This window comes from Mus musculus, chromosome 9 (genome assembly GCF_000001635.26).
Source record: "Mus musculus strain C57BL/6J chromosome 9, GRCm38.p6 C57BL/6J".
Lineage (NCBI taxonomy): Eukaryota > Metazoa > Chordata > Mammalia > Rodentia > Muridae > Mus > Mus musculus.
The window spans coordinates 123043187-123065447 of record NC_000075.6 but is presented as its reverse complement, the minus strand read 5'-3'; the positions used below and the strand labels follow the sequence as shown (position 1 = coordinate 123065447).

The following is a 22261-nucleotide window of genomic DNA, read 5'->3' as shown; positions in this document are numbered from 1 at the left end:
TTCGAGGCCAGCCTGGTCTACAGGGTGAGTTCCAGTGGTGAAGCCAGCTTACGGTTTTAAACAGTCTAGACTGGGGTGTAGTTCCATAGGAGGGGACTTGCCTATCATCTACAAGGTCCTAGGCGCAACTTCCAGGGCAGCACCTTAAAACAAACTGCAGTGCCACGTATGGGAGCACGTTCAAGGCTAGCCTGGTCTGTATAACAAGTTTCAAGCTAGCTAGGGCTATAGAGTGAGGATGTCAAATAATCCAACTCCTACAAACAATTTAACCATAACTTTCTTAAGGCTGCACTCAGGTTAGTAAAAAAAAGTGAATGACTCCCTAAGAAAAACCAGGCAAAAGGAAGTACAAATAAATTACAGGGTCAACAAGAAAACCTGAGCTGTAAATAGAAACACAAATTAAGACAGAGATGTTTTGGCATCCACTTCTAAAGACCAACCAACCAGACTGACAAGAAACAAAAGGTCTATTGTTGGTAGAGTACTAGCTAGTGTAACCTTTTCTGCATTTTGGCAACAGGACTATATGTCTACATTTTTACTATAACATCCTAGGGGTTTACATCTCAAAAGTATGGCACAGGTATATGTTGGGAAGACTCACTCTTGTTCCCAGGATTTCATGTTAGCGAGGCCCAGGCTTTCCACTGAGAACTTGATGTTAGTCAAAGGGATGGGCAGGGTGTTCGTGAATTTGCTGGTGATGACGAGAGGCTGCTTGACCTTGCCTGTGCTCGGCATCTGTTAGAGTGGAGAAAAGACAGGTGTGACAGACTGAAGATGCGAGGTCAGAGGACAGGCTTCAGCAAGAAAGGTCATTCTTGGTCCTCTCCCGAAGCCCAGAGTCTCAGTAGGTCTGTGATCACTTGGGAGGCTCTAGTGGGGAATCTGACCTGCCTGTGCCTCTCGCTTAGGTCCCTCATCTTTGCTTACCTCTCTAGTCCTGCCAGACATATTATTAAGGAACTCAAGGTGTGTAATCTCATGGTAGCCAGAAATCCTCATGTGAACTACATTCTGATCTATCCAGAGAGTCAAGACTCCCCCTTTTCCAAAGCTCGAGGGCTAAATAGTTGTTAGAGCTCCCCCCCCCACACACACACACACAAGCTATACTAAGGACACTAGTCTGTACTGGCTGGTTTTGTGTGTCAACTTGACACAAGCTGGAGTTATCACAGAGAAAAGAGCTTCAGGTGAGGAAATGCCTCCATGTGATCCAGCTGTAAGGCATTTTCTCAATCAGTAATCAAGGGTGGGAGAGGCCCATTGTGGGTGGTGCTATCCTTGGGCTGGTAGTCTTGGTTCTATAAGAAAGCAAGCTGAGCAAGCCAGGGGAAGCAAGCCAGTAAGAAACATTTCTCCATGGCCTCTGCATCAGCTCCTATATCCTGGCCTGCTTGAGTTGCAGTCCTGACCTCCTTTGGTGATGAACAGCAATTTGGAAGTGTAAGCTAAATAAACCCTTTCCTCCCCAACTTGCTTCTTGGTCATGATGTTTGTGCAGGAATAGACAATGACCCAAAATACCAAGTTGTCTTACAGGACAGCCAAGAAAAACATCCAAAACCAACCTGTGTTCGACACTTGAAACTCTTGCATGCCTCTGTCCTGCCTGCCCTGGATGTACTCTCTTTCCCAGAGCCCCACCTTCCCTGCCCAGGGCATCCCAGGGATCATGTCTTTGCCTGCATGTTTCAAGTTTTGTCTCCTTCTGTAATTCTCCTTAAGGTGCCTAGAGTCTGAAGCACAGACAACTGAGTGTGTTGGGAGAAAGCTGGAGTGTCTGCCTCCTAGACACTTGAAGCACCAACTAAACTTGTGTGATCTCAGGGATAAGTGTTCTCTGACACCCGCAGATATCTGTGATGCCACCTGGAAGAGGGTGGGAGGGAGACCCCCCCCAGAAGCTTTTTAACTTATTTTTTCAGATGTATTTTATTTGCATGAGCGATTGGTTGCATGTATGTATTATGCACCACATGCATGCCTAGTGCTCACCAAAATCAGAAGAAGGCATCAGATACTCTCAAACTGGAGTTACAAGAGGCTGTGAATCATGATGTGGGTACTAGGAACTGAACCTGGTTCCTCTGTAAGAAGTACTCTTAACCTTCAGCCCCTCAGAAGGAATTCTTGATGATCAAGCTATGGTAGGTACATTGGAACTACTTCCAAGTAGAGTGAGTATGCATGCTCTGCTTCACCGAGTGGGGACCAGGCCAGCACCCGACCATGTCTAAGAATAAGTCAGTGCCTTGTGTCCTCAACCACACTGCTGCAGAAATGTCAACACATGCTCTCCAAAGAGGGCCATGTTCTCAGCCTGAGACATTCCTATGGGAGGTACACCTGCTGAGATGCAGACATCTTCGACAAACCCTACACTAGGCCAGGCCTCATCAGGGAAGGGCTCTGAGATGATTATGTTTGACAGGTCATCAGAAACATAACATAATGAAAGTCTCTTATGCAAGCTGTCTTGACTCCTGCATGCATGGGAGAATACTGATCAGAGAGCCCAAGTGAATCTGGCACCAGCTTCATCTCACCCCACATGGGGTAAGGCCATGGCAAGAGGAACTGAGGAGGAGGGTGGGAAGAGACCATTAACTGTGCCACTGCATCTTTATAATTTTGTACTGTGCACAGGTATTCCTTGTTTTTAAAAGTTTAAATCCATTTAGCCAAAAGTTGAGAAAAGAAAAACTGTTTGACACATCACTTCTCAGAAATACCTGTATGGAAAAAAATGATGTGCCACTTTCCTTAGGAATGCAATTGACCCAAAATCAGTCAACCAGGAGACCACAAAAGCCCTGAGCTCTGCCCCTCTCTGAGGTCAGGTTTCAGATAGGGTCCCTTTCTGGCGTGCAGGAAGCTCACCTCTACAGAGAAGGCAGAGTACAGGAAACACAGGGTTGTATCAGTGGCCACCCTTTCACCAGAATCTACAATTTCTGCAATGATGAACCCTCCAATGACCATCTCATCATCAACCATGCCCAGTTTATAGATGTAGTAGCTGGCATCCATGGTGAGAAACACCCTTGATTCTGTGAAAGAATGGGAAGAAGGGAGAGATTAGCTCTGGGGATAGAGCTGCTTGGCCACAGAGGAATCCTATTCTCTCTTTAGAGAGCCTGCCCTCAGGGACCAAATGGATTTAGTCATTAACTGAGACCTCAAGACCCATTCTAGGCTCCCACTCTCAGGATGGCCTGCTCATGTTGAGAGCAGCCACAGCCCACTGATGAGAAGGGGGACACCAAATGAATCGCTGCTGCTGCAGAGGCATTTCATGACACCATGAGCACCTTCACTTGTGATTGTGTGCTTGACCTCCAACTCCTGACCTGTTTTTCTTCTGTGCCTGGATTCCTTGTCACCACCAAAATGTAAGTGCTCAATAAATGCTGTGTGTGTTCTCGCATAAAGAGTTAAAGTATGTGAGTGATTCACAGAGAAGAAAGAGACATCCGATGGTGGGCATCCTGGTCTCTCTGCGGCTCGGGGCCTCATTGCTTCTGCTTCTGGTACCTTGGCCGTGGATCTGCACAGTCTTCTGGATGACTCCCAGGTTTGTCTTCTTGTTGCCTGTGTATGTCTGCAGGTTGAGGGAGCAGGAAATGTTGACATTCTGTGGGGTGGCGGTTTTTCTTTTCAAAGTTATGGTCAAATAGATGGGAGCTCCTAACTCCAACGAGTTCTGGAGGACAGATATCTGAAGAGAGTTGTTCAGAGTCCGAGAGTTGAGCTTGTCATCAGAAGGTTTACCAGAAGCCTTCGCCATGACCTTCCTCTCCTCTGGGCTGCCTGTAGAGACAGAATATTTTCTGAAGACACCCTTGGGGGCTGAGAGAACCTTCCCATTGGTCTGCTTAGATTTTGGGGGGGTGGGTGAGGGGGGTCAACAACACAAGCCACGGTCAGCTGGAAAAAAGAACTTCAATTGAGAAAATGCTAAAATGCTACCAGTTGATTGTCCCAAAGGCAAGTCTGTGAGGCATTTTCTTAATTAATGACTGATTTAGAAAGGCCTATTCCACTGTAGGTCTAACACCCCTGTGACCTGCGTTGTATAAGAAAAGTTAAGTAAGACATGAAGAGCAAGCCAGTCAGCAGTGTTACTCCAGGGTTTCTGCTTCAGTTCCTACCTTGAGTTCCTGCCTCAGCTTCCTTCAGTGGACTGTGAGGCAGAATATGTAAGCCAAATAAACCCTTTCCTTTCCAAATTACTTTTCATCATGGTCTCTATCACAGCAATAGAAACCCAACTAAAACAATAGAAACCAAACTAAAATTGGTACCAGGAGTCAGGTATCACTGTAACAGACATGATCATATTCTAGGGAGGATTATGGGACTTTGGAACTTATGATCTGGGAAAGCTGTTGAGTGTTCAAAGCTCAGTGGGCTGTTTTGTGGGAGCTCGAGAAACAAAAAATTTGAGAGCAATGAGACAATGAAGTTTTGAGGGAGTTTTTGTTTGGTTTGGTTTGTTTCATTTTGTTTTGAGGCAAGGTTTCTCTGCATAACCCTGGCTATTGGAACTCACTCTGTAGACCAGGCTGGCCTTAAATGCAGAGATCCACTTCCTCTGCCTCTTCAGTGCTGGGATTAAAGATGTGTGCCATCACCACCCTGGCTCATGAAGCTTCAAGGAGATCTTGAGAATGCTCTAAAGAGTCTTTCAGAGCTATCTGTATGATACATTTGAATTAAGACTCTCTGGTATCTGATCAGTTGGAGCTGAAGAATCAGCTGTGCGTTTCTCAAGAAGAGCCAGGTAGATCTCAGTGAGTTTGAAGCCAGTTTGGTCTACATATGAAGTTCTAGCCCAACCAGAGCTACACAGTGAGATCCTGTCTCAAAAAAAAAAAAAAAAAATCAGCTGATTATCAAGAAACTAGCACCACCAAAGTGAAACCTCTATGACATAACCAATTGCTGGTCAGGTAGAGATGAGAAATCTGCTGTGATTTAGAGACCAGAATCGTCGAGGTAAAATCTTCTGGAGTATTTCCTCATTCTCAGCACACAGAATCTGTGGTCTAGAGAGGGCAAAGGTTGCATCTCATGCTAGCAGCTGAACTTGGTATTCTACGACTTTCCCAGGTAGTACTGGTTTTGAAGGCATGAAGGATCATGGAGATCAGCTGAACCTTGGCACTGTGAACAGCCAGATGTTACTGGTGAAGGTGCAACCATGTAGACCCCAGCATATTTGAAATGCAAGAAACATGGGATAACCACCAAGGACAGTGACAGTTGTAGCATAGAACCAACTTGAGCTTAAGAGACCAGGTCTTTGTGCTGTAGATAGCAGGACCAAAAACCAGAGCTATGTAGGTGCTCAGGAGTCTAAAGGACCACAAGCAGACCTCAGATTTGAAAACTGAACTTTTTATACTGTTGGGTTTTGGCTTTGCTTTCATTTGATTGTAACTATGCCCTGGGTTTTCCCTCTTGGAATAAAAAATATGTAACTTATTTTTTAACTTACAGGAGCCCACAGCTGAGAGTGTTTGGATGTCTTAAAGAGACTGAATTTTTAAAGACTGTGGGACTTTTAATAGTTTTATATTGTGATATTGATATTTATATAAGATCGTAGGGCTAAGCAAGTCAGGAAAAGTTATCTCTTAACAGTGTTGTATTTGTATGTCAAGTTGACAAGGAGTCAGTTGTCCTGGTTAGATAATTTTGTAAACACAAAGCAGGCTCATCTAGAAAGAGAAAACGTCAATTGAAAGAATGCCTCTACTTGATTGGCCCATAGACAAATCTGTGAGGCATTTTCTTAGTTAATGACCTATCTGGGAGGGCTTATTCTGCTGTGGATCTGCAGGTGGGCCTGGGTTGTATAAGAAAGCAGACTGAGCAAGACATGAGGAACAAGCCAGTCAGCAGTGTTCCTACATGGCTCCTGCTTCAGTTCCTGCCTCAAGTGTTTGCCTTGGCTTTCTTCGATGTACTGTGACCCAGGATATGTAAGCCTAATAAACCCTTTCCTTTCCAAATTACTTTTTATCGTGATCTTTATCACATCCATAGAAACAAAACTAAGACATCCATTGACTAGCACTATGGGGGCGTCCAGGAGCTAAGTTTTCACACTATGAAGCACCCAAAGCCCCATGCTGGGACCTGTAATAAGTGGAAATGGCAGCAGAAAAACAAACAAAAACAAAAAACAAAAAAACAGAATACCCCTGCTCCTCCCTAAAAACTGTGGGAATACTAAAAAGAGTGAATTCACCTTCAACCTTCCCTGGACTATTGAAATCAACCCAAGGATCATTTAATCCCAGTAACCCTCTGAGCCAGGCATGGAGACTTAGACCTCTAATCCCAGCACCTGGGAAACCTGAGTCAGCAAGATTATCAAGATTTCCAAGCCAACCTGGACTACATAGTGAGTTTCAAGCCATCTACAAAGTGAGACCTTATCTCAGAAAACAGGAAGAGAGGCAGCAGGAACTCAGAAGGCATGAGGTAGTCCCATTCTCTCCCCTCCTCCCAGGCCCTCAGTCACCCCAAAAACAGGAAGGACTAGTCACAGTGGTGTCAGAAGCCTCCCCATCTGGTGGTATGTGGGTTTGCAGCAGACTCACAACCTCACCACAAGGGGTTTATTGTCCTTTGACTGTGATAACAGCTCCCTGGAAGTGTCCATTCACAGAGCTCACCTTTACTTGACCAGACTCAGCTTACAACAAACGGTATCTTTCCTTGTGTATTCAAAAAACAATTTTAAAACCTTGAAGAGGAAGCCCGACAAAGGCAAAGCAAAGTTGGGAGCTGTCACCTTGAGGCTCTGTACAAATGAGGCTGAAGTAGAGCACCAATCGTGCTTCTGGACGCAGCTCCTGGACCAAGGCAAGTTTACTTATTATCCCAGACAGTCAGTCTCCTGATGCCCAGGAGGCAAATGGGAGAAGAGCTCAGAAGTTATGAATGATGCATACAGGCTGCACAGAGCTGCCACAGGGAGTCGATGCACAAGCACACAGCAGAGAGCCACAGTGTATCCAGCAAGCTTATAGCTTTCAAGGAAAACCAGCCCCTGTGGAAGCCTGATTTGGAACTTACTAGAGAAAAAGTTTATCTATTTTAAATATAATCATAGGAACTATTGAGATGGCTCAGCCAGTCAAGGCACTTACTACAAGTTTGGTGACCCGAGTTAAATCCGCAGGACCCATGTGGCAGAAGGAAAGGGCTGACTCCCACAAGTTGTCCTCTGACCTCCATATGATGTGGTGTGCTCACCCTGTGATGTGCTCACCCACACATATGTACAGACACGAAATTAAGTAAGTGTAAAAGCCATGGTAAATATATTCAAAGGACTGAAATAATAGAGATAGTAGCTCACCAAGCAGATGCTGTCAATAAAGAGACTTGCAATAGTTTTAAAGTCAGTAATAGCTAAGAGACTGCACAAGAAACCATTAGGAAATGTGAGGTTGGGTTTGTAGAGAGAATGTCTTGTGTTTGGATGGATGTGGCACTCGTCCATAATAACTTTGATAGCCTGCAGCTGAGACAGGAAATAGGAGGTGGGACATCTGGGAAGCACAAAGGCTTCTGGGATAGTGTCAGGCAGGAGATTTGTTTGAGAAGGTGTGACAGACAAGACGAATGCATGTGGTACCCGAGCACAGTCAGTTGGCCACATGGCAAAATGTAGATTAGAATAAATGGGTTATTTTAAGTTATGAGCTAGTCAGAGAAGAGCTTAACTATATGGCCAAGGTATTTGTAAATATAGTTTGAGTCTTGAGTCTTGTGTCTGGGAGCCTGGGGCTGGGAGAAAGAATCAGGCCTAACTTTACATAGGTTAGTTGAAATTACTTCGTCTTCTGGGCAGAAGGGGAAAGTATAAGGAAAAAGAGACACTGAGCCCTCTTTCTCCCTCCCTCAGACGCTGGCAAAGTGCTTGCCTAGCATCCATAAAACCCTGCTTTAGTACTTTAAAAGAAAATTAAAAAAACAAAAACAAAAACCTAGGCCAGGCATGGTGGCACACACAGTTGATCCAAGCACTCAGGAGGCAGAGGCATGCAGCTCTCTGTTAAGTCCAGGCCAGCTTGGTTTATATAGTAAGTTTCAGGCCAGCCAAAACTACTTAGTGATATTTGTCTCAAAAACATACACACACACACACACACACACACACACACACACACACAAACCTCCTAACTTAGCCACTTCTAAACTGGGTAGCGCTAACCCAGGAAGAATACCTCTGAGCTCTGTGACCGCTGCCTATAGTGTATAGAGCGTTGCAGGACTCTGCAAGACCACAGGGGCTGAAGGTGCCGTGTGTTTGCAGCCTGGTATGTGTGTTGATTGCCCAGGCAACCTATGATCAGGTTTTGTTTCAAATAGGACATCATAGTGTAGATGATGTACCTAACCTCCAGGTGTGTGCCACAGCATCTGGCTACTTCATCTTGCCCTGGAGTGGACACACTGAGTCATCATTCAGGACACAGTCACCCTCATCCCACAGGACACAGTCACCCTCATCCCACAGGACACAGTCACCCTCATCTCATACTGCCTAAAGATACTGTCACATTCTTGCTAAAGACCATGTGGTTGGGTTGTTGTGACAGGGACCTCTGGCCGATGATGCCCTAGATTTCTGCCATCAGCTCCTCTGGGTCTCAGATCTGCCTTCCACCAAGGACTGTCCTGGTTGAGGATAATGTCCTGGTCTTGGAACTGGCCTGTAACGACACAGCTACCTTCTGGGAACTTGTACTGCAAGGTTATATCTTCACGCCTGTTCTCGCCCACCATCTTGGTGCTGATTTTCTTGCCGATGCTGGCAGTCTCCACGGCGATGAGAATATTCTTCTCCCTTTCCTGGTTCTGCTTCACCAACCAGATAAACTTGTCACCATTGACCTCCGTGAACACAAACGTGGTGTCATACTTCATCTGGATCAATCCCTGGCGAATAGCAGTCAGTGGTGAAGGCCCGGTGCGGAAGCCTCCTGAGGGAGGAAGTAAGAGAGGATGGCTGCCAGGGTCTCCTTGCCCACCCTGCCTCCCAACCCCAAAATCCATCACGGTAACAGTAAGAAATCCCGCCCAAGCAGGGAGGCAACAGGTACTTCCCAGGCAGCCCGAACTGCTTTGTGACCCTTAAGGACACATCCCAGCTTAGAACTGAAATGTCCAGGAAATCTCAGGCCCAGAGTAGGGAGCCGTTCATCCTAGCAAACAGCCTACTTCCCGTATAGCCTATACCTCTGCTTCCTGGATATTGGTGATAAAGGCGTACTGACCTCACTGGTCATCAAGCATCAAATGAGCATCAACCAAAGTAGTACACAGTGGCACTCAGCATCGTACTCATCCGGGAACCATCGCTAGCCATTGCTATTCATCTAAACCAGTAGGGCTCCTTCTAAAGCTCTGACATAGCAATAGAGAGGTCTCCTTGGCTGTCATTGACAACTTAGTAAACATTAGTCCTTCAGCTCTCCATTGTACAGTGGGTTTGATTTTGCATATCCTTGTTCTCTGGCCTTGCCATGCCTTTTGTCTTATTTAACCTCCAGGACACCCTGGCCTCTTAACAGCAGCCAGCCCCGTGATTCAGTGTAGTGGGAGATAAGATGCAGAACAGGGCTTCTAATGTAAACTTGCTGTTTCTAATTTGGCAGAGGACTTCCCACTCTCTGCTATCATCATAGCTACAAAAGTGAGTTTGTGGTAGACTTCTAAGGCCCTTTCCACCTGGGCATAGGGCTTCTACCTCTCAGGTAGATAGTAACCCTAGGCTGTGTGTAGCTCTGTTGCCAAGGCTACTGTCTCCACCTTGGCAAATACTACTGAGACCCCAGAAAAGACTGTGAACCCTACTGCTGAGCATCTGTCAGCAAGAGGTGTGGTGAGCTTGCCTCCTCGTGGGGAGATAGGAGCAGCAGATCTTTGGAGATCCCTGGTTGGCTCCAGTGGGAACTTGTGACACTGTGATTTTATCTTGGCGAGTCTTTGGGACATACTGGTTGGAATAATACAGACACCAAAATATTTTAAGTTGTAATTTGAATGTCTTTGGGGACCTGTGCCTCCTGTATCTGGGTACCCCTTCTCAATCTACAAGGTTCCCTGCCATCAGCCAGGAGCTGATGGCCCAGATGATTATTTTGCTCCTTGAAAGGCTGACAGAGGCCACTGTAAGGATGCCTGTGTCCTGCCCAGGCCAAGGTCCCATAGGAATGCAAGAGTGGAGGAGCCTAGTTGTAGGGAACCTGAGACAGCCTGATTAGAGAAGTTCTTTTATAAAATGCAGGTTCACAAAACAGTTGAATACTTGATATCATCTCAAGCCTTCCCATTCACTGGGCTGTTTCTTTGTTTGCTTGTTTGTTCGTTTGTTTGTTTGAATTTATTTTTGTGGATTGTTTTGTTTCATTTCATTTTGCTTTTGAGAGAAACTCACTATTTAGCTGAGAATGGCTTTGAACTCCTGATCCTTTTTCTCAGGATTATAGGGTTATAGACAAATGCCACCACAATGAGGTAACTTGTTTTTTAATATTCAGACTAACTTGATTGAGCCTTTTGGGACAAATCTGTAGTCCCAGTACTGAGGGTCCAGAGCTGACAGATGGGAGCGCCAGGCCAGTCTGAGTTACACAGCAAGACTATCTCTAAAACAAAAATCTTTTTAAAATGAGTTTGAGATTATAATATAATTACATTTCTCCCTTCACCTTTCTTCCCAAACTCTCCTATATTCCCCTCCTTGTTTTCTCTCAAAATCATGGCCTCATTTTCATTGATTGTTTGAAAAATCTTAAATAATATGAACTAATGAAGGTGACTTGATTCTGATGTAGGAGAAACTTGAAATAAGAAAGTTGATGCTGGTCTGGAGAGATGGCTCAGCAGTTAAGAACACTGACTGCTCTTCCAAAGGTCCTGAGTTCAATTCCCAGAAACCACAAGGTGGCTCACAACCATCTGTAATGACATCCAATGCCCTCTTCTGGGGTATCTGAAGACAGCTATGGTATGCTCATATCCAATAAATAAATAATTCTTAAAAAAATAAAAAGGAAAGGAAGAAAATTGATGCTATGAAAGTTGCACAAAGTAGAATTTAGCTGAAGGCACGCTGCCTCTGATAGGATGGGAGGTTAATGCTGGGCAGGCTTTCTAGAAACTGTAGGAACCAAAATTCTGTACCAAAATTGAAGTTTAGGGTTACTGAGAAAGTTTCTGCTAATGTTTGTTCAGTAACACTGACCTCAGATTAGGTTCATTTCTGATACCAAAAGGAAACAACCCTAACTTAAAGCTGACCGTGAGGCCCGTCCTCATATAAAGGAACAATCCTCCAATATGGCAGCTGTAGTGGGCAGGGCAGGGTCACAACCATCATTAAGTCGAGGCCTGCCCTTGAGTCCCCTGTGCTCTTATCAGGAAGATCATGATTCTAGCAGCTGGGCAAAATAAGCCTGGATAACATCTATTCAAAAAGAACAACACTGGTGTACAAAAGAAATAACCCTGGCAATATCTTTGCTATGTAAATCTACCATCGGCCCAAGTAGCCAGACTTGAAGTCTCCTGTCTTAGTTTCAGTTGTTCAAAGTATAACCTGGGGCAGGGACTGGAAAGAGATTTAAAGATGACAGACTATGTATAATGTATAAGCTTAAGGCCTACACAAGCTGTAAAAATTTTCTGTTTGAAGCTAATTCCCTCTTGTGCATAAGTGGATGCTGTCACACACACTTTTGTTTGTTTGTTTGTTTGTTTGTTTGTTTGTTTTTGTTGTTTTGTTCTTTGATTCAGAGTTTCTTCATGTAGTCCTGGCTCTCCTGGAATTTATTCTGTAGACCAGTCTGGCCTCGAACTCACAGAGATCTGCCTGCCTCTACCTCCAGACTGCCATGATTAAAGGTGTGTGCTACCACCACCCAGAAACTATCATGCATTCTTAAAGAGTTTTTTCCTTTGTTAATCGTTTATGTGTGCAGGGTGGTTTCTCACTGGTAAGGCATATTAGCTTTATAACAATTTCACAGATTTTTTTAGGTAGCCTTAGACCACACCTCATCTACACAGAAACTCTTCAAGCTCTTTGCAGCCCCTTTCACCCAACCCAAGACAAGGTAATAGGTTAAACTGTAAGGGGGAATACACCATCCAACTGGAGCTCAACTGTTCCAGATACCTGCAGCTACTAACCACATTCACTTCACCTCCCTGAGCATGGATTTGAAAAACACAGATAATGACAAAAACGGGCTTTGAAAGATTAGCTATGGGCTATCAAAACAACTAAGTGGCAGGAGTTATCTGCTAAGCCTGTAAGCCTTAATTCACTCCCTGGTACCCATGTGACAGGAGAGACCTGACTCTCACAAGTTGTCCTCTGACTTCCACCATGATGCATGTGTGTACACACAAACCAATTAATAAACATGATTGTAAAACGTTTGAAAATGTGAGTTGTACCTCCCTTCCGTCAGCACCCGTGCTCACTGTCCTTTGTGTTCTCTTCACAAGGCCGTGCTCAGTGTGAGGGTAACCATCCAAGACCAACTTGACTCTGCACAGACTAGTCAGAAGAGCAGCCCAGACATTGCCTCTGTCCCCTGCTCCTACAGTGCCTCATACAAACTCACCATCGCTGATTTCCTGGGGTGTAGAATCCAGGACCTGCCAGCCATCATAGCCATGAGGTAGATCCTGCCTTTTCATCCAGGCATCTGTCCACACGTGGAAATTCCTGTGGCAGGAGAAACAGCCTCACCAGAGCCAGCCATGTAGTTAGAGAACCTGCCATCATAGCCCTCTAAGGTTGTTCTGAAGAGGTGGGAACCCTTGTCAACAGAGGCAAGGACAATTCTGAGTACTTTGTGGAAAGCAGAGCTTAGAGAAGGCGGGCAGTAGGGAGAAACTCCTCAGACCCAAAGAGTCAAGAGAACAATTATTAATCCTCTGCCAGATGAATGAATGAGTGAATGAATGAACAAATGAGCAAACAACTGTAAATTCTTTCCCCCTCAGGATTCTGATTTAATTCATGAATAGTTTTGTGTCTGGACAATATTCCATATTCTTGCTTGTTTGCCTGGGTTTTTTTGGTTTGGTTTGGTTTGGTTTTTTTGGTTTTTTTTTTTTTTTTTTTTTTTTTTTTTTTTTTTGGTGTTTCTCTGTATAGCTCTGGCTGTTCTGGAACTCACTTTGTAGACCAGGCTGGCCTCAAACTCAGAAATCTGCCTGCCTCTGACTCTCAAGTGCTGGGATTAAAGACGTGCGCCACTACACCCAGCTGTTTTGTTTTTCAAGACAGGGTTTTTCTGTGTAGTCCTGGGTGTCCTAGAACTCACTCTGTAGACCAAGCTGACCTCAAGCTCACAGAGATCCTCCTGCCTCTGCCTCCTGAGTATTTGGATTAAAGACATATGCCATAAAACAGTTTACCATATTGGTTAACAGGCTTTGGTGTCTTCCACATGTAGTGCCAAAGTGAAAGTCTTGGCATGTGAACTGGACCTTCACAACAGTGTTTGAAGAACAGTGGTAGAAGCCATGACCCCGCCCCGACCTCCAGTCCTCCCCATACACCCACACACCCATACAATACCTGCATTTTCAGCCTGCAGAGTGTTTGTGCACTGGGTCAGAGGGCACAACAGTGCCTCTTGCTGACTGAGGATACCAGTTACCTCAGAGTGTGACACACAGCAACCTGTCTCAGTCCCTAGGGCTGGGGGCCAGAAGTAAATACCAATTCTTGGCCTTTGCCTCCAGGGATATTTATGTTTAACAAGCCTTCTCAGGACTTATGGGTCACACTATGAGGCTGACTATGCAAAGTGGGTTTCTGGTGTTGATACTGCTCACAATTTGAACCAGTCTGCAGAGAAGCTTCAAGGCCCACAGAACAGAACAGAAGAGAACAGAAGAGACCACCTGGAGGGAGCCTACCAGACAGAGTCTTTGGTCAGATGTGGAATTGTCTTGCCCGATTCATCCAGGTAGATGTCTACTGTGAGGTTCTTTTCTGTATCATGGGCTGACTCAAAGTTAGTCACGCTTCGAGCTGGGATACCCACTGCTCTCAGTGCTGAAATGACCCAGGGCGGGATTGTTAGCTTCTGTGGGAACTGAGCAGCCCCAGCCCCGGCTGCAGCCTACCTGTGGTCAGGATTCCAGAGAAAACCCAGCACTGGCCGTAGCGTACAGGCATCCTGGTGACATAATGCTGCTGCAGGATGGGTACACTGCTGGTCCACACATATGGGGCCGTGCCATCGGCATAGTCTCCTGTCCAGTTCCCCATCAGCACTCCGCCGTTCGCAGCACACATCTGACACAGGAGAGAACTGTGCTAGCATTTGTGCCCTTCCCAAACCTAGAGTTTATCCAGGGCAGGTGGCTACCCAGAAGGGCCAAAGAGCAAGTTTAAGAACAGGTCTAGCTACATAGTAAGACTTGGCTTCTCCTCCTGTACTATCCTAAAGAAGCCATCACTCACTGAGTGAGAGTCAAATGGCAGAGAAGAGCATCTACCGTAATCTGAAAAGGCTGTGCCAATATGCGCAGGGCGACAGATGGTCTTCACGTGTTTTAACCAAAATGATATAACAAGGTCCCTCTATGGATGAAAACTGCAACAGATATCTACTAAGGTGGACACTAAAGAGATTTGCAAAACTGCAAGCCACACTACTCTCTTCACTACATTTTACACTTCAGAAAGCTTTGTTTTAATTTCTTTTTTAATGATTTACTTATTTTATGTATATTAGTACACCGTTGCTCTCTTCAAACACACCAGAAGAGGGCATTAGACCCCATTGCAGATGGTTGTGAGTCACCATGTGGTTGCTGGGAATTGAACTCAGGACCTCTGGAAGAGCAGTCAGTGCTTTTAACCACTGAGCCATCTCTCCAGCCCCAGAAAGTTTTTAAACACACACAAAAACAATTGGTTAACTTGTAGATTTATTATTATTCTCTTAGCAGAAAACAGATTTGTTGCATGTGTGTGTATAAAATATAATTTCTAAATATAATATTTATATACCTGTAATAAAATATTCATATTATAAGTATAATCATAAGGTATAACTTCTACACATTTGTAGACATAAGCCATATAAACATAAGCTACTTGGGGTCCTTGGTACCTTTTAACAGTGTCTTGATGTCCTGACCGCAGGGTTTGAGGACTGCTGCCTTGGATACAGTAGACAATGGCTGACCATCAGCAGCAAAGATCCTGGGACACGGTTATTGCACTCGGGAAGCCCTGCCTAAGCTCTTCCATATTTGTGAAATGGTGGTTTTGTAGGCTGTGCCTTGCCCTGGGGACTTCCATTTTACAAGCAGCACTTGACTCCAGGGTTCAAATGCAGAGGCAGGATGATGTTTTAGCAGGCACAGACTGGTACAGGACATGCCTAGCAATCAAAAGGGATCAGCGTACAAAAGGACTATAGCAACTTAGAGCCACCAGAGCACAGGGACAGCACACTCCTACCAGGAAAGCCAGGCCCAAGACCTTAGCAAACACCTTCATCTGGACCCTGAAGTGGACCTCTAGCATTGCGATGGCGACCTGTCACCTGTGCTTGTATGAACAAGGGAACTGACTGTCCCAGAGGTCTCTGCTCGGCCCTATTCCCACTGCCAATATAACTTACTTAAACTGCTGTCGATCTGGACCCTGCCCTGTACTTCATCCAGTGGCAGCCACTGTTCCACACTTCATTTCCACAGCTTGGCTTGACCATGAGTCTTGGATAAAACCTGTAATCTCACAGCTGTATTCTGCAGCACTTTCGAATACCTATATCAAGGTTAGTGCTCTCTCTCTCTCTCTCTCTCTCTCTCTCTCTCTCTCTCTCTCTCACACACACACACACACACACACACACACACACACACACACGATACAGATCTTTATGCCACTTCCTTTGCCTCTCAGGTCTCCTCACACTCCTTGGATTCTGCTGCAGCTTCTTTGACCCTTTTGTGACCACTTTATAACCATCTATCCACCATCCATCCATCCATCCATCCATCCATCCATCCATCCATGTATCCATCCATCTACCCATCCATTCATCTATCTATCCACCCATCCATCTATTCATCCATCCATCTATCTATCCACCCATCCATTTATCCATCTATTCATCCATCCATCCATCCATCCATCCATCTACCCATCCACCTATCCATCCATCTATCATCTACCTATCCATCCATTCACCCATCCATCCATCCATTCACTCATCCACACACCCATCCATCCATCCATCCATGCATACATGTAGATATGTTGACTGTGTGATGTGTAATCCAAGAGATAATATTAGTAAGACTGAAATAAAAGAACACATGTTTGCCTTGACTGGCAAATCAGTACTACTTGGTATGTTGGGCTAAGGTAGCTGACATAGCTTATGAGTTTATTATTCAATAAATTCTGACACTGTGGGAAGACAAACATGTCTTGTGTGTCTCTATCACAGTGCATTCATGACAGTGTTCATCCCAGCTGTGGCCAGGCTTGCAGGAGGAAGAAGACCTCGAATATTTATACCATCTCTGAATGACTGAAAAAGCCATTTTCCTAAGGTCAACTTAGAAGTGCCAAAATTGGCCTCCTGAGCTCAAGTTTGAAAACCTGTGCTCAGGACAATGGCAGACATACATTCCTTGGTAGTTTTGACTGACTGCTCAGCCACAGCTCCCTGTGCGCTCCATGTAGAGCAGCTTACTGTTTACAGGGAAAGCTAAATCAGCTAAGCAGCTGTTGATGGACCACAATCGCATTTACTGTATAGACGTCCAGGAGTCTGGATGTAGAACCCGGCCTCTCCACATACCATAGTACAGATGGCCCTGGACACAAGCACTGGGTTCTGCATCTCATTGTTCTCCAACTGGAACAACAAGTTGAAGCAGCAGCTCAGGATGTGCTTCTCAAACTGTCATGGAGATAAAGAAAGAGGCATCAAGAGTCTGCTGTGTCAAACGAGAAGCCACCCCAACTAATTTGCATTGCTTTTAGGGGTATCTCATCTACCAAGTAAGGGAACTTGCCCACAGTCTCCCACCAGATCCTGCACATTCCACAGCAGACGCCATTTAAACAACTAGACACAAGGCAACAGTTAAGGACAACTAAAGGCTCATAGAGCACAGACGCTGAAAAGACAAACTGTGTACAAGAAATATTATCTCAACTATATTAGTATTAGTAATAAAAAATGAATGGGGAGGGGTGCTGGAGAGATAGCTCTGTGGTTAAGAGCACTTGTTGTTCTGACAGGAGACCTGGGTTCAACTCCCAGTACCCACACAGTGGCTCACAGCCAGTTCCAGGAGATCCAATGCCCTCTTCTGGCCTCTACAGGGACCAGGCAAGCACACAGTGCACAGACATACATACAAAAAAATACACATAAAGCATTCAAAACAAAAAATAGGGAAGGTAGGATAGTTTAGTGGTAAAGATGCCTGAATTTGATCCTCAGGCTCCACCCCATAGAAAGAGGAAATTGACTCTTGAAAGTGGTTCTGACCACATACATACAACACACACACACACACACACACACACACACACGGTAGCATGTGTGCATGTAGGGTAGAAGGTCTGAGGCCAGTGCAGGGTTTGAAACCTACCAAAATCAACAATCCCTGAGTTTGAAAGCCCACCAATCCCTGAGTTCAAAAATCTCACCAATCCCTGGGCTCTGCTTGAAATCTCACCAATCTCCACTCTGGTAATATTCAACCGAAAAAGCTCTGCCCCCAAGAAAGTCTATCTAAAGCCTGCCTCCTGCTCGATTCCTCATTGTTTCTTTTTTTTTTTTTTTAGATTTATGTATTTATTATATGTAAGTACACTGTAGCTGTCCTCAGACACTCCAGAAGAGGGAGTCAGATCTTGTTATGGATGGTTGTGAGCCACCATGTGATTGCTGGGATTTGAACTCGGGACCTTTGGAAGAGCAGTTGGGTGCTCTTACCCACTGAACCATCTCACCAGCCCCCTCATTGTTTCTTACCGGAGCAGAGGCAGCCACCCTTTTATGTCTCTAACAGTGAATCTCCTGTGTGAGGTTTGTTGTGCGGTGTGACTTTGTGGTGTGTTGTGTGTGCGGTGTGACTTTGTGGTGTGTTGTGTGTGCGGTGTGACTTTGTGGTGTGTTGTGTGGTGTGACTTTGTGGTACTCCTTGGCTGCAGACTGCCAGAATGCCTTACCCTTCAGAGCTGTAACACTCACAGTGCACCCATACACAATAGTTTAAAGCGAAATACTCTAAACTGCAGAGTTGTTGCTAAGGGAACCTGCCACCTCAGTAAATGTTCTATGGTTCCTTTTTTGTTCCTCCCCCTCTCCACTTGGTGTTTGTTTATCTTAGGTCTTATTAGTTTTGTTGCTTTATTGAAACTGGGTCTATGTAGCCTCAGCTGTCTTAGACTCGTTCTCATAGAGATCTATCTGCCTATGAGTGCTGGGATTAAAGGCACCTGGCTCATATAGGTATATTGAGACAAATTGTTACCACTACTTCAGATTCAACCTCTCTTGTCCTTATATTACAGGTATGCACCAGCAAACCTGGTCTGTGTGTCTTGTGATAAGCATTACTGGGGAGCAGGGTCTGTGGAGCTTAGTAGTCCTTTCAGGCCACTTTCACACTTGTGAGGCTAGTGTTTCAGCTGAGGTGAACCCACTTTCCTCCACAGCCTTTGCTTGATAGCCGCTAAGAAAGAAGTGGTCTATCAAGTGTGCCTGGTGCAGCCACACGAAGACAGTCTGTATTACCTGACCAAAGGTCCAGGGCTTCTCTTTAATTTGTTTGGCGAAACCCATGTACATGTAGCCGGTGTCATTAAGGATGTACTCTGCTCGTTCTTCCTCACTAGCCATGAAGACACTGTCGTCTGGAGCAAGACCACACACACATGTTACTGGCCACCCCTGAGACAGAGGCAGGTTGGGACAACACATGTAAGGGGGCATGGACACAGGAAACAGAAAGGGTCACAGCAATACATTGTACATGCAAAATACAAAGACCCAGACGCAGTGGGTCATGCCTTGACCCCAGCACTTGGGAGGCTGAGGCAGGTGGTTCCCTAGTACTCTGAGGCCAGCCCGGTTTACACTGAGGGTTCTAGGACAGCCAGGGCTACACAGAATGACTCTGTCTCAAAAGCAAAAATAAACAGACAAAAAATGAAGAACTTCCAAAGTACATCTTGAACCAGGTGTAAGGCTCATTTACTGGAAAACTGTGGGGAAATGTGAACATGATCAAAATTGTCATTAAGTAAATCGGAAGCCCTTAATAAAAGAAAGATTCCAAGAGCTGGAGGGATGGCTCCACAGTTAAGAGCACTTGTTCTTGCAGAGGTCCCAAGTTCCATTCCCAGCATCCACAGAGTGGCTTGCAACCATCCATAACTCCAATTCCACATATACACACATGCACATTCATAACTGTGTGCACACTCACCCACATGCACCTGTATACTCGCACTCATGTGCATACACACACACACATGAGCACACACTAATTAAGTGTTAAAGTTAAACAAACAAGGCTGCCGGGCAAGTGTGAGGTAAGATCAGAGTACTACCTGTTTGACATGTCTCAGGTCCAGGGTTTCTGGAGCAACACTGGTGTATTTAAAAAAAAAGAAAAAAAATGGAGGACACATTTGGATGGATAGGGAAGGCATGTGTGGGGGATCTGGAGGAAGTTGGAGTAGGAAGGTTAATATCATCCAACCAGATTGACAAAGCTCTCAGAGAACTAACAAAGACTGAGAAAGATTAATTTAAAATTAAAAAAAATAATAAAAATTTGAACTAAAAAGTATCCTTGAGTGACATTTGTATAAAGGCTCAAGGGTAGCCACAGGGCGGAATAAGGTGGCAGAAGAGCCACATTTGCAGATGAGAGGAGCCACTGTTAAAATTCAAGTCCCACCCTAGAGTTGTGAAGGAAGGAGTCACAGTGGCTCCCAGAAGACTCTGAACAGGGCTGGAAGCAGAAGCTGGCTGGGTTTGGCAGGGCAGTGAGGATAAGCTGAAAAGGCAGAAGAGACATGGGTCCGTGGGCTTGGCCACCAGAGGATCTTCTAGGCATACACTAACTGTGCCTGGTCATGTCTTTCAGCTGGTTGGAGAGTATCAAGGGAACAAAGAAGGGCTCAGGGACTCTGCACTGCAAACCCGGTGCAAGCATGGGTACGTCTTGCGGAGTCACACAAGGCCTGCACATGAAAGGGACACATCCCACAGCAGAACTGAACTCCGAGTTACCTGAGCACCACGGATTGAAGAGAAGGTAGAATACTCCAGCTTTATACTCGTTCACCCTCATCTTGTACCTTCCCACTACGGCGTCAGCAGCACTGATGACATTCAGAATAACCTGCATGAAGCACAAGACATGGCACACTCCCTCTCTCCTGACTCAGCTCGGAAGCCTCTGAAGCCTTTAACAAGAATCATCAGCCCCAACAAATCGTTCTCTCTGGGCTCAGCCCAGCAATCAGGGCTACCCCAGTGTGAACACATCAGACAACCCACCAGGCAGGAAGGTCGAGCAAGCCCCCCAGAGTGACAGACAAACTTGGGTCTACAGCTCATAGGTGTTGTTCATTTCAAGCTGTATTCTCTTCGTGCCTGCGTGCAGATGGTGCCACCTCCCAGACCATAGGGTAGATCCTCCGGCTGTCGTTAAAAAGAGCCTGTTCTCTACAGGGCCTGCATACTGCTCACAGTAGAGCACTTGCCTACACGCTGGAAGCCCTAGATGTACTTTAGTCCTGCAGTTCATCGAGCATCTTCAAAGGCACCCAGACTGCTGTCCATGCTTTAGGGTAAGTAGTGGCTGGACAGAAAATTAAGACATAGACAGTGCTTCAGCAGCACTAAGAATTTTATTTCCCATCATTGCCACACAATCCATTGTCTTCCAAATCTACAGGATACTTGTGACTAGAAGGTGTCTTTTAGGAGCAATGGCGGCCAGTTCTAACGCTAGCTCTGTCTTCTACTAGCTGAATGGCGTTGCAACTTTCTTATTTTCTCATGTTCATCAGTCTCCTTGCTTAAAAACTTGCTAACCCCCTTCCCATCTCCCTGGAGTGGTTGTGCGAATTAAATGAGCAACACATACTCAAGGCAGTAAGAAGGAGATGAAGCCTCCTGGAAGGTAAGATGTCCCCACCCCAACCCATAGTGACACATGGCTGTCTTGGTTAGGGTCTGTTCCATGAGAAAGTGTTCCTGAGCACCAAAAGGACAGTGGGGACAAAGTCCCTCCCCAGTACTCAGGTGGCAGAGCTCTGGGCTACTAAGACCTTTCCTGTGTGTCCCTCAACAGCATTCATTACCAAGCAACACAGGAAGCTCAGCCTGCATGGCATAGGTAATGCTAGGATCCCTGGCCTTCACAGGCCCTACATAGGTGTTCATATACTTGATTTTTTTTTTTTAAATAGCAGCAGGCGGGCTGGTGAGATGGCTCAGCGGGTAAGAGCACCTGACTGCTCTTCTGAAGGTCCTGAGTTCAAATCCCAGCAACTCACAACCACCCGTAGGGAGATCTGACGCCCTCTTCTGGAGTGTCTGAAGCTACAGTGTACTTACATATAATAAATAAATAAATCTTTAAAAAAAAAAATAGCAGCAGGCTGGAGAGATGGTTCATTGGTTAAAGATCCAAACTGCTCTCGTAGAGAGTCTGAGTTCAACTCCCAGAACCCAAGTAAGGCTCCTTCACAGCTGTGAAGAGGTAATCCAACTTCCCCATGGTAATCTGGATCTATCACCCCTCCTAACACTGTTATTCCTTTTTTAGCCTGTTGGTTTAAGGGCATTAGAAGCCCAAAATGACCAGGGGGAAGTCTGAGTTTCCAGTTCAATGGAATGTTTGTTGTAGCTCCTGGTAGGAGCACTCCCCTCTCTGGAGCCAATTCTAGGCCAGCAGAACCTAGAGTTATGGGGACAGGAAGCAAAAATTTTCCTAGAGGGTCACTAGGAGTGATAGTAAGTGGAACTATTCCGTTTTCCACCCCTTGATTCCTTGCAACACCAGCTCCAGGGGGCCCAGTGCCTCAAGCACTCAGCTCACACACACACACACACACACACACACACACACACACACACTTGATACACACACCACACACACACACACAGACACATACACACACACACACACA

The 22261-nt window shown here is 45.5% G+C and overlaps 1 protein-coding gene across 2 annotated transcripts in view; it reads right to left on the bottom strand.

Annotated features, from left to right (window-relative positions):
* The window catches only part of Tgm4 (transglutaminase 4 (prostate)), a 32818-nt gene that overhangs the window by 2111 nt on the left and 8446 nt on the right, over positions 1 to 22261 (bottom strand). For both annotated transcript variants that reach the window (NM_177911.4, XM_017313442.2), the window contains 10 exons: positions 20352 to 20463; positions 18846 to 18964; positions 16893 to 16994; positions 14191 to 14362; positions 13981 to 14119; positions 12672 to 12775; positions 8766 to 9017; positions 3547 to 3822; positions 2893 to 3062; positions 611 to 747 (listed from right to left, as the gene is read on the bottom strand). In NM_177911.4, the coding sequence (NP_808579.2) occupies positions 611 to 747; positions 2893 to 3062; positions 3547 to 3822; positions 8766 to 9017; positions 12672 to 12775; positions 13981 to 14119; positions 14191 to 14362; positions 16893 to 16994; positions 18846 to 18964; positions 20352 to 20463 (1583 nt within the window). The remainder of the gene's footprint in view (positions 1 to 610; positions 748 to 2892; positions 3063 to 3546; positions 3823 to 8765; positions 9018 to 12671; positions 12776 to 13980; positions 14120 to 14190; positions 14363 to 16892; positions 16995 to 18845; positions 18965 to 20351; positions 20464 to 22261) is intronic.